This window comes from Ornithodoros turicata, chromosome 4 (genome assembly GCF_037126465.1).
Source record: "Ornithodoros turicata isolate Travis chromosome 4, ASM3712646v1, whole genome shotgun sequence".
NCBI classification, from domain to species: domain Eukaryota; kingdom Metazoa; phylum Arthropoda; class Arachnida; order Ixodida; family Argasidae; genus Ornithodoros; species Ornithodoros turicata.
Genome location: NC_088204.1, coordinates 33322089 through 33337643, shown reverse-complemented (window position 1 = coordinate 33337643; position 15555 = coordinate 33322089). Strand labels below are relative to the sequence as shown.

The 15555-nt window shown below is 47.2% G+C and overlaps 1 protein-coding gene across 1 annotated transcript; it reads left to right on the top strand.

The window, feature by feature from the left end:
- The first annotated feature begins 10734 nt into the window (after positions 1 to 10734).
- On the top strand, positions 10735 to 11700 carry LOC135392302 (uncharacterized protein K02A2.6-like). Its single transcript, XM_064623019.1, has one exon. The coding sequence runs from the start codon at positions 10735 to 10737 to the stop codon at positions 11698 to 11700; it is 966 nt and encodes a 321-aa protein (XP_064479089.1).
- The last annotated feature ends 3855 nt before the right edge of the window (positions 11701 to 15555 follow it).

Sequence of the window (15555 nt, the reverse complement as noted above, 5' to 3'; positions counted from 1 at the left end):
CTCAATGCCACAGTGCAAGCCAGTGCATTGTAATGCAGGGGAAAAAGCCATTAAAGGAACAAATAAATGATACTAGACGTGTTTGTAATTCAAACTTACAGATTAACATGGCTTCTATGGCTGCACGCAGAAAAACAGATACTCATGGAACGATGCGGCAGCACCAGAGGACACGTGTTTCGCCGTGTTTGCGGCTCGTCGGCCCTGGGTAGCTGCGCATCGTTCCGAATTGGCAAACCAGGGGTCACTCAGCGAGTGATATACACCTGGGAGGGTGACTGAGCACTCCTCAATGCCACAGTGCAAGCCAGTGCATTGTAATGCAGGGGAAAAAGCCATTAAAGGAACAAATAAATGATACTAGACGTGTTTGTAATTCAAACTTACAGATTAACATGGCTTCTATGGCTGCACGCAGAAAAACAGATACTCATGGAACGATGCGGCAGCACCAGAGGACACGTGTTTCGCCGTGTTTGCGGCTCGTCGGCCCTGGGTAGCTGCGCATCGTTCCGAATTGGCAAACCAGGGGTCACTCAGCGAGTGATATACACCTGGGAGGGTGACTGAGCACTCCTCAATGCCACAGTGCAAGCCAGTGCATTGTAATGCAGGGGAAAAAGCCATTAAAGGAACAAATAAATGATACTAGACGTGTTTGTAATTCAAACTTACAGATTAACATGGCTTCTATGGCTGCACGCAGAAAAACAGATACTCATGGAACGATGCGGCAGCACCAGAGGACACGTGTTTCGCCGTGTTTGCGGCTCGTCGGCCCTGGGTAGCTGCGCATCGTTCCGAATTGGCAAACCAGGGGTCACTCAGCGAGTGATATACACCTGGGAGGGTGACTGAGCACTCCTCAATGCCACAGTGCAAGCCAGTGCATTGTAATGCAGGGGAAAAAGCCATTAAAGGAACAAATAAATGATACTAGACGTGTTTGTAATTCAAACTTACAGATTAACATGGCTTCTATGGCTGCACGCAGAAAAACAGATACTCATGGAACGATGCGGCAGCACCAGAGGACACGTGTTTCGCCGTGTTTGCGGCTCGTCGGCCCTGGGTAGCTGCGCATCGTTCCGAATTGGCAAACCAGGGGTCACTCAGCGAGTGATATACACCTGGGAGGGTGACTGAGCACTCCTCAATGCCACAGTGCAAGCCAGTGCATTGTAATGCAGGGGAAAAAGCCATTAAAGGAACAAATAAATGATACTAGACGTGTTTGTAATTCAAACTTACAGATTAACATGGCTTCTATGGCTGCACGCAGAAAAACAGATACTCATGGAACGATGCGGCAGCACCAGAGGACACGTGTTTCGCCGTGTTTGCGGCTCGTCGGCCCTGGGTAGCTGCGCATCGTTCCGAATTGGCAAACCAGGGGTCACTCAGCGAGTGATATACACCTGGGAGGGTGACTGAGCACTCCTCAATGCCACAGTGCAAGCCAGTGCATTGTAATGCAGGGGAAAAAGCCATTAAAGGAACAAATAAATGATACTAGACGTGTTTGTAATTCAAACTTACAGATTAACATGGCTTCTATGGCTGCACGCAGAAAAACAGATACTCATGGAACGATGCGGCAGCACCAGAGGACACGTGTTTCGCCGTGTTTGCGGCTCGTCGGCCCTGGGTAGCTGCGCATCGTTCCGAATTGGCAAACCAGGGGTCACTCAGCGAGTGATATACACCTGGGAGGGTGACTGAGCACTCCTCAATGCCACAGTGCAAGCCAGTGCATTGTAATGCAGGGGAAAAAGCCATTAAAGGAACAAATAAATGATACTAGACGTGTTTGTAATTCAAACTTACAGATTAACATGGCTTCTATGGCTGCACGCAGAAAAACAGATACTCATGGAACGATGCGGCAGCACCAGAGGACACGTGTTTCGCCGTGTTTGCGGCTCGTCGGCCCTGGGTAGCTGCGCATCGTTCCGAATTGGCAAACCAGGGGTCACTCAGCGAGTGATATACACCTGGGAGGGTGACTGAGCACTCCTCAATGCCACAGTGCAAGCCAGTGCATTGTAATGCAGGGGAAAAAGCCATTAAAGGAACAAATAAATGATACTAGACGTGTTTGTAATTCAAACTTACAGATTAACATGGCTTCTATGGCTGCACGCAGAAAAACAGATACTCATGGAACGATGCGGCAGCACCAGAGGACACGTGTTTCGCCGTGTTTGCGGCTCGTCGGCCCTGGGTAGCTGCGCATCGTTCCGAATTGGCAAACCAGGGGTCACTCAGCGAGTGATATACACCTGGGAGGGTGACTGAGCACTCCTCAATGCCACAGTGCAAGCCAGTGCATTGTAATGCAGGGGAAAAAGCCATTAAAGGAACAAATAAATGATACTAGACGTGTTTGTAATTCAAACTTACAGATTAACATGGCTTCTATGGCTGCACGCAGAAAAACAGATACTCATGGAACGATGCGGCAGCACCAGAGGACACGTGTTTCGCCGTGTTTGCGGCTCGTCGGCCCTGGGTAGCTGCGCATCGTTCCGAATTGGCAAACCAGGGGTCACTCAGCGAGTGATATACACCTGGGAGGGTGACTGAGCACTCCTCAATGCCACAGTGCAAGCCAGTGCATTGTAATGCAGGGGAAAAAGCCATTAAAGGAACAAATAAATGATACTAGACGTGTTTGTAATTCAAACTTACAGATTAACATGGCTTCTATGGCTGCACGCAGAAAAACAGATACTCATGGAACGATGCGGCAGCACCAGAGGACACGTGTTTCGCCGTGTTTGCGGCTCGTCGGCCCTGGGTAGCTGCGCATCGTTCCGAATTGGCAAACCAGGGGTCACTCAGCGAGTGATATACACCTGGGAGGGTGACTGAGCACTCCTCAATGCCACAGTGCAAGCCAGTGCATTGTAATGCAGGGGAAAAAGCCATTAAAGGAACAAATAAATGATACTAGACGTGTTTGTAATTCAAACTTACAGATTAACATGGCTTCTATGGCTGCACGCAGAAAAACAGATACTCATGGAACGATGCGGCAGCACCAGAGGACACGTGTTTCGCCGTGTTTGCGGCTCGTCGGCCCTGGGTAGCTGCGCATCGTTCCGAATTGGCAAACCAGGGGTCACTCAGCGAGTGATATACACCTGGGAGGGTGACTGAGCACTCCTCAATGCCACAGTGCAAGCCAGTGCATTGTAATGCAGGGGAAAAAGCCATTAAAGGAACAAATAAATGATACTAGACGTGTTTGTAATTCAAACTTACAGATTAACATGGCTTCTATGGCTGCACGCAGAAAAACAGATACTCATGGAACGATGCGGCAGCACCAGAGGACACGTGTTTCGCCGTGTTTGCGGCTCGTCGGCCCTGGGTAGCTGCGCATCGTTCCGAATTGGCAAACCAGGGGTCACTCAGCGAGTGATATACACCTGGGAGGGTGACTGAGCACTCCTCAATGCCACAGTGCAAGCCAGTGCATTGTAATGCAGGGGAAAAAGCCATTAAAGGAACAAATAAATGATACTAGACGTGTTTGTAATTCAAACTTACAGATTAACATGGCTTCTATGGCTGCACGCAGAAAAACAGATACTCATGGAACGATGCGGCAGCACCAGAGGACACGTGTGTCGCCGTGTTTGCGGCTCGTCGGCCCTGGGTAGCTGCGCATCGTTCCGAATTGGCAAACCAGGGGTCACTCAGCGAGTGATATACACCTGGGAGGGTGACTGAGCACTCCTCAATGCCACAGTGCAAGCCAGTGCATTGTAATGCAGGGGAAAAAGCCATTAAAGGAACAAATAAATGATACTAGACGTGTTTGTAATTCAAACTTACAGATTAACATGGCTTCTATGGCTGCACGCAGAAAAACAGATACTCATGGAACGATGCGGCAGCACCAGAGGACACGTGTTTCGCCGTGTTTGCGGCTCGTCGGCCCTGGGTAGCTGCGCATCGTTCCGAATTGGCAAACCAGGGGTCACTCAGCGAGTGATATACACCTGGAGGGTGACTGAGCACTCCTCAATGCCACAGTGCAAGCCAGTGCATTGTAATGCAGGGGAAAAAGCCATTAAAGGAACAAATAAATGATACTAGACGTGTTTGTAATTCAAACTTACAGATTAACATGGCTTCTATGGCTGCACGCAGAAAAACAGATACTCATGGAACGATGCGGCAGCACCAGAGGACACGTGTTTCGCCGTGTTTGCGGCTCGTCGGCCCTGGGTAGCTGCGCATCGTTCCGAATTGGCAAACCAGGGGTCACTCAGCGAGTGATATACACCTGGGAGGGTGACTGAGCACTCCTCAATGCCACAGTGCAAGCCAGTGCATTGTAATGCAGGGGAAAAAGCCATTAAAGGAACAAATAAATGATACTAGACGTGTTTGTAATTCAAACTTACAGATTAACATGGCTTCTATGGCTGCACGCAGAAAAACAGATACTCATGGAACGATGCGGCAGCACCAGAGGACACGTGTTTCGCCGTGTTTGCGGCTCGTCGGCCCTGGGTAGCTGCGCATCGTTCCGAATTGGCAAACCAGGGGTCACTCAGCGAGTGATATACACCTGGGAGGGTGACTGAGCACTCCTCAATGCCACAGTGCAAGCCAGTGCATTGTAATGCAGGGGGAAAAGCCATTAAAGGAACAAATAAATGATACTAGACGTGTTTGTAATTCAAACTTACAGATTAACATGGCTTCTATGGCTGCACGCAGAAAAACAGATACTCATGGAACGATGCGGCAGCACCAGAGGACACGTGTGTCGCCGTGTTTGCGGCTCGTCGGCCCTGGGTAGCTGCGCATCGTTCCGAATTGGCAAACCAGGGGTCACTCAGCGAGTGATATACACCTGGGAGGGTGACTGAGCACTCCTCAATGCCACAGTGCAAGCCAGTGCATTGTAATGCAGGGGAAAAAGCCATTAAAGGAACAAATAAATGATACTAGACGTGTTTGTAATTCAAACTTACAGATTAACATGGCTTCTATGGCTGCACGCAGAAAAACAGATACTCATGGAACGATGCGGCAGCACCAGAGGACACGTGTTTCGCCGTGTTTGCGGCTCGTCGGCCCTGGGTAGCTGCGCATCGTTCCGAATTGGCAAACCAGGGGTCACTCAGCGAGTGATATACACCTGGAGGGTGACTGAGCACTCCTCAATGCCACAGTGCAAGCCAGTGCATTGTAATGCAGGGGAAAAAGGCATTAAAGGAACAAATAAATGATACTAGACGTGTTTGTAATTCAAACTTACAGATTAACATGGCTTCTATGGCTGCACGCAGAAAAACAGATACTCATGGAACGATGCGGCAGCACCAGAGGACACGTGTTTCGCCGTGTTTGCGGCTCGTCGGCCCTGGGTAGCTGCGCATCGTTCCGAATTGGCAAACCAGGGGTCACTCAGCGAGTGATATACACCTGGGAGGGTGACTGAGCACTCCTCAATGCCACAGTGCAAGCCAGTGCATTGTAATGCAGGGGAAAAAGCCATTAAAGGAACAAATAAATGATACTAGACGTGTTTGTAATTCAAACTTACAGATTAACATGACTTCTATGGCTGCACGCAGAAAAACAGATACTCATGGAACGATGCGGCAGCACCAGAGGACACGTGTTTCGCCGTGTTTGCGGCTCGATATATATATATATATATAATAGGGGTCAATGACAGTTTTGGTAGCAGTCAATAAGTGACATATATTATAATCATGTAATTATGATGATGATGATGATTAGGATTTTTCTGGCGCAGCGACTACAAAGGTCATAAAATCATGTAATTATAATATATATATATATATATATATATATATATACCAGCTTATAATAATATACTAATCAGACTCAGCTATACACAGGGTGTCCACCCTAGCAACAAAAATGATCGCTGGAACATAGCACCGTCAAAGGGGACACTCTCCTATGACGTTTGTGTCACAAACAGGCGCTGTATTGTAAGATCAGTCCGTTTATAACACAAACCTGTCAGTTTTCCTTTGACAGCGCTATGTGTTCGAGATCACCTCTACAGTTATCGCAGGCATCCTGCATATAAATACGAATACGCGGATCAAGCGAGAGATATGTCGTCGGCCGTGCGTCCTTCGGTCTTTTCTTCCTTTTTTTTTCGTCTTCTTCTGGGTTTTCTTTTGTGCAGTGCTGTGCGAAAGCACACTACCTGAACTCAGCTACAGCATGAGTTCCTGTTTACGACGCTGCAGGATAATTCCGAACGTGCGAATGTGAACTTACAGAAGCCCCTTACAAAGTAAAGGGCCAGGCATCCTCATGCGGGTCAGAATGAAAAGCACATACCAATATGGTTTTCTTTGTACATTTGAAATAAAAGAGGTAAAAACAACCATACTGGCATCGTATTTAAAAATCGCCAATGGGTAAAAAATGAGTCGAACTCTCTGTTTTCACTTGCTTTGTCTTTGTTCCACGGCCACTTCACTCTAACGCCGACATGGTAGCACGGCGGCGGTCAGTGCTGACGCAATAACGTGCCTTCTACGCATAAAGACCCCGAGCTCACAATCGCACCATTCAAATCCAACTACCATGAAGCGTCCTTAGCTGATTAACGTGCATTCGCGACTCTGACTGCTAATGAATAATTTCAATTACTTGAATGACTTAGGTCCAGGTAGCAGGCTCGGTTGACTGTTATTTCTGTTGTGATTCTGCGAACAACCCGGTGGGTGAGTTAACCCCCGCGACATGAGCTACGTGCGGGGAAAGTCAACCCAAACCAGTAATTCATGGCGATGCTCCTCTTGTAACCGCTAATAATCTTGCCTTACTACTACTAATCTAATCTAATCTTTCATATCGCACAAACTTTTTCAAAATCCTGAACGACCACTGACGCCTTCCTGTCGACTTCAACCACTGTAACATACACACACACACACATACACACACACACACACACACACACACACACACACACACACACACACACACACACACACACACGGAAGTTTGTTTTAACCTGCCTGTTCAGCTTCATTCGCAGCCGTGGCCCCTGAACCGGTTCGTGAACCGAACCGTTTGGAAAGAACCGGTTTGAACCATTATAATTACCTTCCGGAGCTGAACCGGAACCGAACCCTTATCGCCGAACCTAAACCTGAACCGGACCGTTAAACGTTTCGGTTCGACTCTCTGCATGATCTTACAATGCATGTTGTGCCATCACCAGTCTTATTGAATTAGCCTTACTATTGAAGTCTCATTGAGATTTTATTGAATATTCTACACTCCCACACAAAAATCTCATCTGTATATCACGTGGCAACGAGGTAGATATGTATCATGTAACATCAGTTCTTTGAATGAGCAGTTAGATCTAGGAGACAAATGAGTGAGTACCCTGAGAAATGGAGGGGGTCAAAGCTCAGCTACGCCGATTTACAGTGTTTTACGAGTGTTACAGAATGGAATGGTACTCACACGCTGTGTTCATAAGGGAAAACTGATTATGTATGCAAAATAGTTATCCCAAACTCCTCGCGGTTTTCCGAAAAAGTGAATTTTTAGTTTCACTGACATCCCGTCTTGTGGCCCGCAAACCCTGTGTCGACGACATATTCGTCGTCTGCCCGCGCTCCGGCTTGGCATGACTTTTGGCTTGGTTTCTTCTGCCGAGCCGTCTGCTGCGCAGATTCACATTGGGGAAGTGATAAACCCAGTATATAAGGCCAGTATATTTCTGAACTTCACTAAACCCACGAGGAACGTGAGTTTTGCTGCCTTCGACTGCAAAGCATTTGCTAGGCCAGTACAGACTTCCTGGTGTGATTCGTGTTCTGTGCTGCGTGCCGAGAATGCGTGACCGTTTTGCTCCCGTCTGCAAGAACACTTCAGCATGCAGTTCCAATGTTTCAAACCACAATTTTCCGAAAGCCGAAAGAGAAATCTATTGACTGCAACAATCGGTTACAACTCCGACTGGGTGCCACCTTCGAAAGCAGCGATTTGATCTGTTCTTCTGGCTCATACGAATGTTACGGAAGCAATGCGCAACTTGTTTCACAAGAAGCCGAAGATGTCTCGTCCGGGATGCTGTGCCAACCTTAACTGCAGCAGGAGATTGCAGAGGCAGGACTAGGCAGCAGATAAAGGTAAGACGCGTAATGTTAGACAAGTCAGTCATGCGGTGCAAATTGCATCACGTAGAAGAGAAAAATACGCTATCTGTCGGTTACTGCTTCATCCTTTAGAGATTACGCCCCAGCGGGTGTATTCTCAATGCAGATTTGGAATTGCCTTATTTGTTAAATGATTTCGCAGGCATTCTGGCACCACCAAAAAGCTTGCACTCCACGTCTCAACTATCACCGTCTGGGTTTCAAGCTGAAGGCTGTCACCAGTGCCAACCAGACGCCCCTTCAAAGTTCATCTGTTTTTGTTGACGGAACAGTGACACCTGGTACTGAGACATTTGATTTTCTGATCAATCAAGTGCATTCCATCACTTGTGCTCGACTTCTTGTGTTCGTATACCCTTGCTGTTGCTCGCCAGCTTAGAGCAACCATGCCTGAGGTACCGGCGCTTTCAGAGTACATTTAAGCAGTATCATCGTATCATATGCACGACAGCACATCTTGTGTATTTTGAGTAAGGTATAAATTCAATGTTGGCTCAGCTGCTGTATTTTGGTCACAAATAAGGTGTTCTTGCAGAGCGCTCAAGGGCAGTTCAAGCAGTTTCATGTGTGCAACCACATACAGCACATACTTTTTCTCAGTTTTGACTAAGGTAAATTGAAATCTTCCAAGTTGATGTCTTTCGGTCATAAATTATGTTTTTCGAGACATTCAAACAGCATCATGTGTGCAACAGTACATACTTTTTCTCAGGTGAAGTAAGGTAAATCTGCATGCACCATACCATGTCCAAACACGAACAACTGCTAGAGAGCAGCATGTACTGTTTCCGTATAGCACTTATGGCTTGCGTCCTGTGATCGGAAACAGTGGTGTCTTTTTTCTGCTACAACCAGTAAACTACAGTAATATTTAGAAATACTGTGTCATACCATAAAGCACTATGGGAAATGGCAGTTTGAAAAACTGGAGAAGACTGTCATTAGAATGGGGGACATGTTCTACGGTGAAATTTTTTACAGAGTGTGCTGCACCACGTAATGCACTGCAGGCCTACCACAGTATGGTAACGCTGTGAATACTGATTTGCTCAAAAAAGAATGTGTGCATTTCTTGTACTAACTTCCCCTTATGCAAGGTTGTAGAAAAATGTTTTCAGCTAATGGGGAGGGAGAGGACATCATTCTGAAGTCTGGTTGACCTACAATGTGTCGTGTGTGAAGGTCATTTTGAAGAGTGTAGGTGGTACAAGACTGTGTTCCCACATTCTTGGCAGTGTTGACTAATAACCATAATAAAGTAGAGGGTACATTTGTTGCTTCATATATTTGTGTCATGGCAAAATATGTAGAGATACATCTGTCTCAACATGCAGGTGACAAAACTGCTTTTTATGCCTAAACTATGACAAGTAGTTGTCTGTTCAGCACCACTAATCATGTGCCGGCCTCCGTGACATGTCTGTGACATTCCAAAGTGATTAACATGTCCCATAGATGTGTGAAATGCTGAAGATGACTGTGTACCTTCTATGGATTCTTGATTCAAGAAAACTACTGTGTGATTTGCTAACAGCGCCTGGCTGTACCTTCACAATTCTACATAAAAATATGTAAAGTTTGCCGAAGGAAACATCATGAAGGTCCATAGCGAAAAACCCTGAGACGAGGGATAGGAAGGGACATACACAATGTCTCAACATAGCGTGTTTATGTCCCTTCTTGTATCTCCTCTTCAGGTCTCGCCATCATGGACACTATCACCAGCTCGCTTGCTGTTGAACCGTTCTTTCAACGATAAGGGTCACTTTCATGGACTGGATGGCAGCCAACATGCTGTCAATAAAAAGAATAATGGAAGGAGCTCAATATGACCCTTAGGCTGTGTGTGCTCATTGCTTTCTGACAAATGGTGACTTATAATTTCAGGACAGTGCCTGCAGTGGTAGTATTCTTGTGTTCTCACCAGAGGTGGGTGTAATATAGTGACGACGACAAAGTTGCGGAACTGTTCACGCGCTGCGCGTCCTGTTGTGTTCGCATTCTTGCTGTAAGCTTCCGTTGGAAGCGGATGGTTTTCTTCGGGCTCTCTGGTTTGGAATAAATCTTTGGATGGTTCATCTGCTGGCTCTCGATGATGTAACACTGGCGACGAGAAATCCAACCCACGGCAGGCTCCATTCTCCACGATGTCTCCGCGGCTACACGAATTCAGCGAAGGTGCTGACTGGTCGTCATGGATCGAACGCCTGGCGTTCTACTTCGAAGCCAATGAAATCACCCAACCCACGAAGAAACGGGCGTTTCTTCTAAGCCAATGTGGTGAGCGAACACAACAGGACGCGCAGCGCGTGAACAGTTCTGCAACTTTGTCGTCGTCACTATATTACACTTTTCCCCCCCTTAGTCTGAAACTGAATGTCCGAAACGCACAGGTTTCTTGAGTGGTCTACCACGAGATGACGTAGGCCCCGATATGATGTCCCTAGGTGCTGCCGGTAGTGGAGCGTCGTCGTGAGGCGGGTGCTCCGCCGCTGTGGAAAGCCATTGCCAAACTCGTCCTCGCGTCGCTTGGTCTGTCCTCCACATGGATCTCGCAGGACCGATTCATGGCCAATCCTACCTTGTTGTAGTTGACGCCGTCACGAAGTGGCTCGAGGTGCGACCCGTGTCCACCGCAACAAGCTCCACCCTCATCGACGCGCTACGCGCCATCTTTGCAACTTTCGGACTTCCGCAACTCGTGGTCAGCGATAATGGTACCGCCTTCGTCTCCAGCGAGATGAAGTCGTTCTTCAGCCGCAATGGTATCCGCCACGTAACCAGCGCCCCATATCATCCCGCTACAAACGGCCAGGCGGAGAGGATGGTTCAGGAGCTAAAGCGGGCCCTGAAGAAACACACCCAAGGAAGTATTCAGTGTCGTCTGTCGAGATTCCTCCTGAACCAGCACACCACAGCGCATGCGGTAACCAAGGAGACGCCAGCCAAACAAATGTTTGGAAGGGAATTGAGGACTGCCCTGGACGCAATTCACCCGCATTACGAGGACTCGCCCCCCGACACCCAAGCCCAGCTTGACGGCCACTTCAAGGTCGGCCAGACCGCGTGGTTCAGGACTTTCACCAATAATGGAAAGTGGTGTCAAGTGAAGGTCTGCAGGAAGGTCGGGAAACGTTCCTACGAGGGCCTCACACAGGATGGGCGACTGCTTCGTCGGCATGTGGATCACATGCGCAGGTCCTCTTCGCCGGTTGACAGCCCACCACGTCTCACGTCAAGCTTCCGGTTCCCCACAGGTGACATAAATTCGCCACCTGCAAGGCTACCGGTGCCGCCAAACGACTCGCCTTGCCCCACAGACGTGGTCCCCATCACTTCCCAAGCTCGTTCGAGACATATTCCTCAATGGCTTTCCACAGCGGCGGAGCACCCGCCTCACGACGACGCTCCACTACCGGCAGCACCTAGGGACATCATATCGGGGCCTACGTCATCTCGTGGTAGACCACTCAAGAAACCTGTGCGTTTCGGACATTCAGTTTCAGACTAAGGGGGGGGGGGAAGTGTAATATAGTGACGACGACAAAGTTGCGGAACTGTTCAAGCGCTGCGCGTCCTGTTGTGTTCGCATTCTTGCTGTAAGCTTCCGTTGGAAGCGGATGGTTTTCTTCGGGCTCTCTGGTTTCGAATAAATCTTTGTATGGTTCATCTGCTGGCTCCCGATGATGTAACAGTGGGCAAACCTCCTCACGGTCTTTGCCCTCAACTCGATTTTCCTGGACGGAGGTTTGTCTTCACCTCACCTCACCTCAACTACTTTTCGGAGAAGTTCCCTCACCTCACCTCACCTCAAAAAAAATTAAGATAATTTTCCTCGCCCGCCCTCACCTCAAATAATTTTTCAGAAAATCTTCCTCGCCTCACCTCACCTCAAAACATTATCAGAAAAATTTCCTCACCTCACCTCACCTCAAAACCTTTTCAGAGAATTTCCCTAACCTCACCTCAGCCTTGCATAAAAAAATTTTCCCTCACCTCACCTCACCTCACCTCAAATTCCGTGAGGTGAGGGGGTTCAAGGCTCCCTCACCTCACTTGCAGTTAGGAGGGTGCCCCTCCCTGCTCAAGGTCGACGCTTCTCACTTTTTTAAATGACGAAAGTACGCAGCGTAAAGCAAGTATCGAGACTAAAGCATCAGGTCCTGACTCTCTGCTTCAGCAGTAGATTCTGACTGTAGGTGTTTGTGGCGCAAGCGCAACAGAGGCCAGAGAGCGCCACGACTGCGGTGAGTACCTGATGAATGGCGATTATAGCTAAAATTATTTACGGATCATGTCCTACGCATTATATCATGGCCGCTCGCCATCAGCTAGTGGGATAGCAGGTGCTTTGCAATTGTCTCGTTCACCGCCTTCGCATGGCATCCGATAGGTTGAGCGCTACAGTGGTGGTCGAATCAAAGCGCAGCTTTGTGAATCATAACCGTATGAGTGTCACGTCATCAGTGCACCCAATGTCGTGCCCATATTGCCCCCTACTTTTTGTGGGATGTGCAGCCAGAGTCTAGACCCATCGTCAGTACTCAGGACCAGCCAATAAGCAGCGATTATTGATAGTGAAGTGCAACGACCCGCGTCGTTTACAACAGTCACTGAACAAACAAATAAAGTAAAGAAGAGAGCCCTAACAACTACCTTTTGCCAACTTGCCTCATATCACCTAAAATTTTTCGGACAAATGTTTCCTTTTCTTCTCTCGACACACGAAAAAAAGTCCTCACCTCACATGAAAAAGGAATCCCTTTTGGTTCCCCGTTTGGTGAGGGAAAATTTCCCTCACCAAACCTCAGCGTCTTCTAGGAAGATTTTTCGTCACCTCACCTCAACTCAACCATTGCTCCAAAAGATGATCCTCACCTCACCTCACCTCAAATTCCGTGAGGTGAGGGTGAGGGAGCCCTCACCCTCACAAGCCCTCGCGAGGGTACCCACCTCTGGTTCTCACCCTTGACGCCCATTGTGTGTCATCGATCACCTGTAATCTGCTAATATGCACATAGCTAAAACAAAGTATATTTGTATTTCTTTGAATACAGTTGGTACAGCACATTGTTTTTTACATGTTCTTTGGAAAATATAAATAAAAAATTCTCTACTCTGCAAGTCTCCTGTCAGCTCTACAGAGCAGCTTCGAATTTCACTAGAAGCCACGTGTGAAACCTAGACCAAACTAGTGGTGAAGGTCCATATAGGTCATAGATAGATACTATTATTATTAGATCTTAGGTCAGGCTTAGGTCCTGGTTGGTAGCAACGCATTTGAATCTTATTAAAAATTGGTGCAGGAGGTGACCAACATAACTAAATACACCAACTGACTCTAACAAATGTTGTGGTGTTATACTTTTGAAACAACATTAAGACGCTGCAGTGGTCTTTTCTTCTTTTAACTTAGAAATATTAGGTCTTCGGCATCACCAGCCTTAGTTGCTGAGCATGCAGTTATTTACGTTGAGCACTGCAGTTTCCCGCTTCCCCATTTTGATAAGAGTCGTTCAGCTTTGACAGGGCTTTTGTGGACAAGGAAAACATTTGGACTATTGGGTATTTTGCTATGAAGTGCACCGTACAAGACAGAGGACATCATCAACCATTTTCACCAAGGTTATTAAATTTGTGATAAAGTACATATACCTTTTGTCACTGACTAATTTGGTGGTAAAGTTACTTGAGTGGCAGTTGTGCAATTTTAAGCACATGTTTAAAAAAAATAGGATATGGGAAGTGCTGACTGGTTGAACATGTGGAGTACCCAATATAATAATTGGGGGTTTACGTCGCGAGACAACTGAGTGTGGAATACACAGCACAGTGTAATGTTCCTTATCCTGGCAAAGTTAGCATGGTTCAAGAAGTGGGAAATGTTGCACTACCCTTAATATCATCTGTTGGGCCCAGCAAACAGGATACACATACTCTGATCTGAAGACACTATGCCTAACTCAAAAGCAATATGAGATCGACCCGTACGTATTTATTTGTGAAACTATTATGAATGCAATATGGCCTGTGTGGTATAGAACAATGCGAACACTCAAGTAAACATGCAAAAAATACGTATAAGGGCTCTCGACCTACATGCCGCGATGCGCTCTACGAGATAAACAACACACTACAAAACTACATCCAACACTTTTTGTGCGGGGCAACTCTAATGAGCACTTTCATATAACCGACGAATGGTTCAACGAATGCAGTTCAAGTGGTCACGATACATTCCTACGTCGTTCATTGCAGTCGCGCTATGATGCTGCACAATATATGTATCTCGTGTAACAAGCCTGGCAATCGCACGATGTGCATGGGCAGAAATACGGCCTTCTTTCTTTGAAGACCAGTCCTCTGCAGGTATATGCTCAAACGATCACAAAGTCTCACGTTGTTGCTCAATCGCTCCCATTCCTGCACTTGTAGTAAAAGCAGCAAACGGGTTGACGTGAATGGCAGCTGAACGGTTGAACTGCGAAGTTCTCGAGCACATAATCACAATTTCACGCCGAAAATGATGTTTAGGTGAGTTCGCGGTTGTTGTTTCCATCGTTCAATAGTTCTCGGGATTACCTCGGAGGAAACGCTCATCGTAGCCGGCGGCCATAACTGGATTTCCTCGCAAGCTGGAGAAGACGCCAGGGAAGTCAGAGAAAGCCTCAGCTTTCATCCAATCAGACGCACGATTCTCTATCTACGTAGATGGAGCAGGTTTATCCCATCTACGTCACAAAAATGGCTGCGCCCATGGCTTGTTTTGGTGTCTTTGATGAATTAATTTTCGTAATAGGAAGAAAAATTGAGAAACGAAGGTGCGTTTTGGGGGCAGTTGGATGTGCTCGTTCTGAATTCACAACCGTTTCAACACATCGGGAAAGCGGCGTAGCTGACCTTTAAATAAGTTGCCAGCACCATAAAAGGTGTATAGACGCAAGCTAGCCCTGGCGCTTCGGTACGCCAAAAAGTATGAAAATTGCTCCATCCTAATATGAAGATATTACAGGGTAGAGCTGACATGTAGTATAAACCAGCAACTACCATCAAGGGATGTTGGAGGCAGAGTTTAAGTTGGCAATTGTACTGAAACAAATTTTTCACACAAACTTCCGCTTGCACTTTTGACCAACCCAGCTGAACTCTGCAACAACGCAGTCCGTCAGAAGGGATTCGAGTATCTTTTCTGTAGATCGCTTTACTTCACTGCCCCCAAGCTGAGCCGGCTCTTCAACCTGAAAGTTGGAAATGTTCCAAAAGCTCATCACACTAACAAAAAAATATTACGGCGTGACTTAACACAACACAAATATGAGACGTTTGTTGTCCTATGCGGAAGACTGACTGTGTCCTTGCGCTCTGA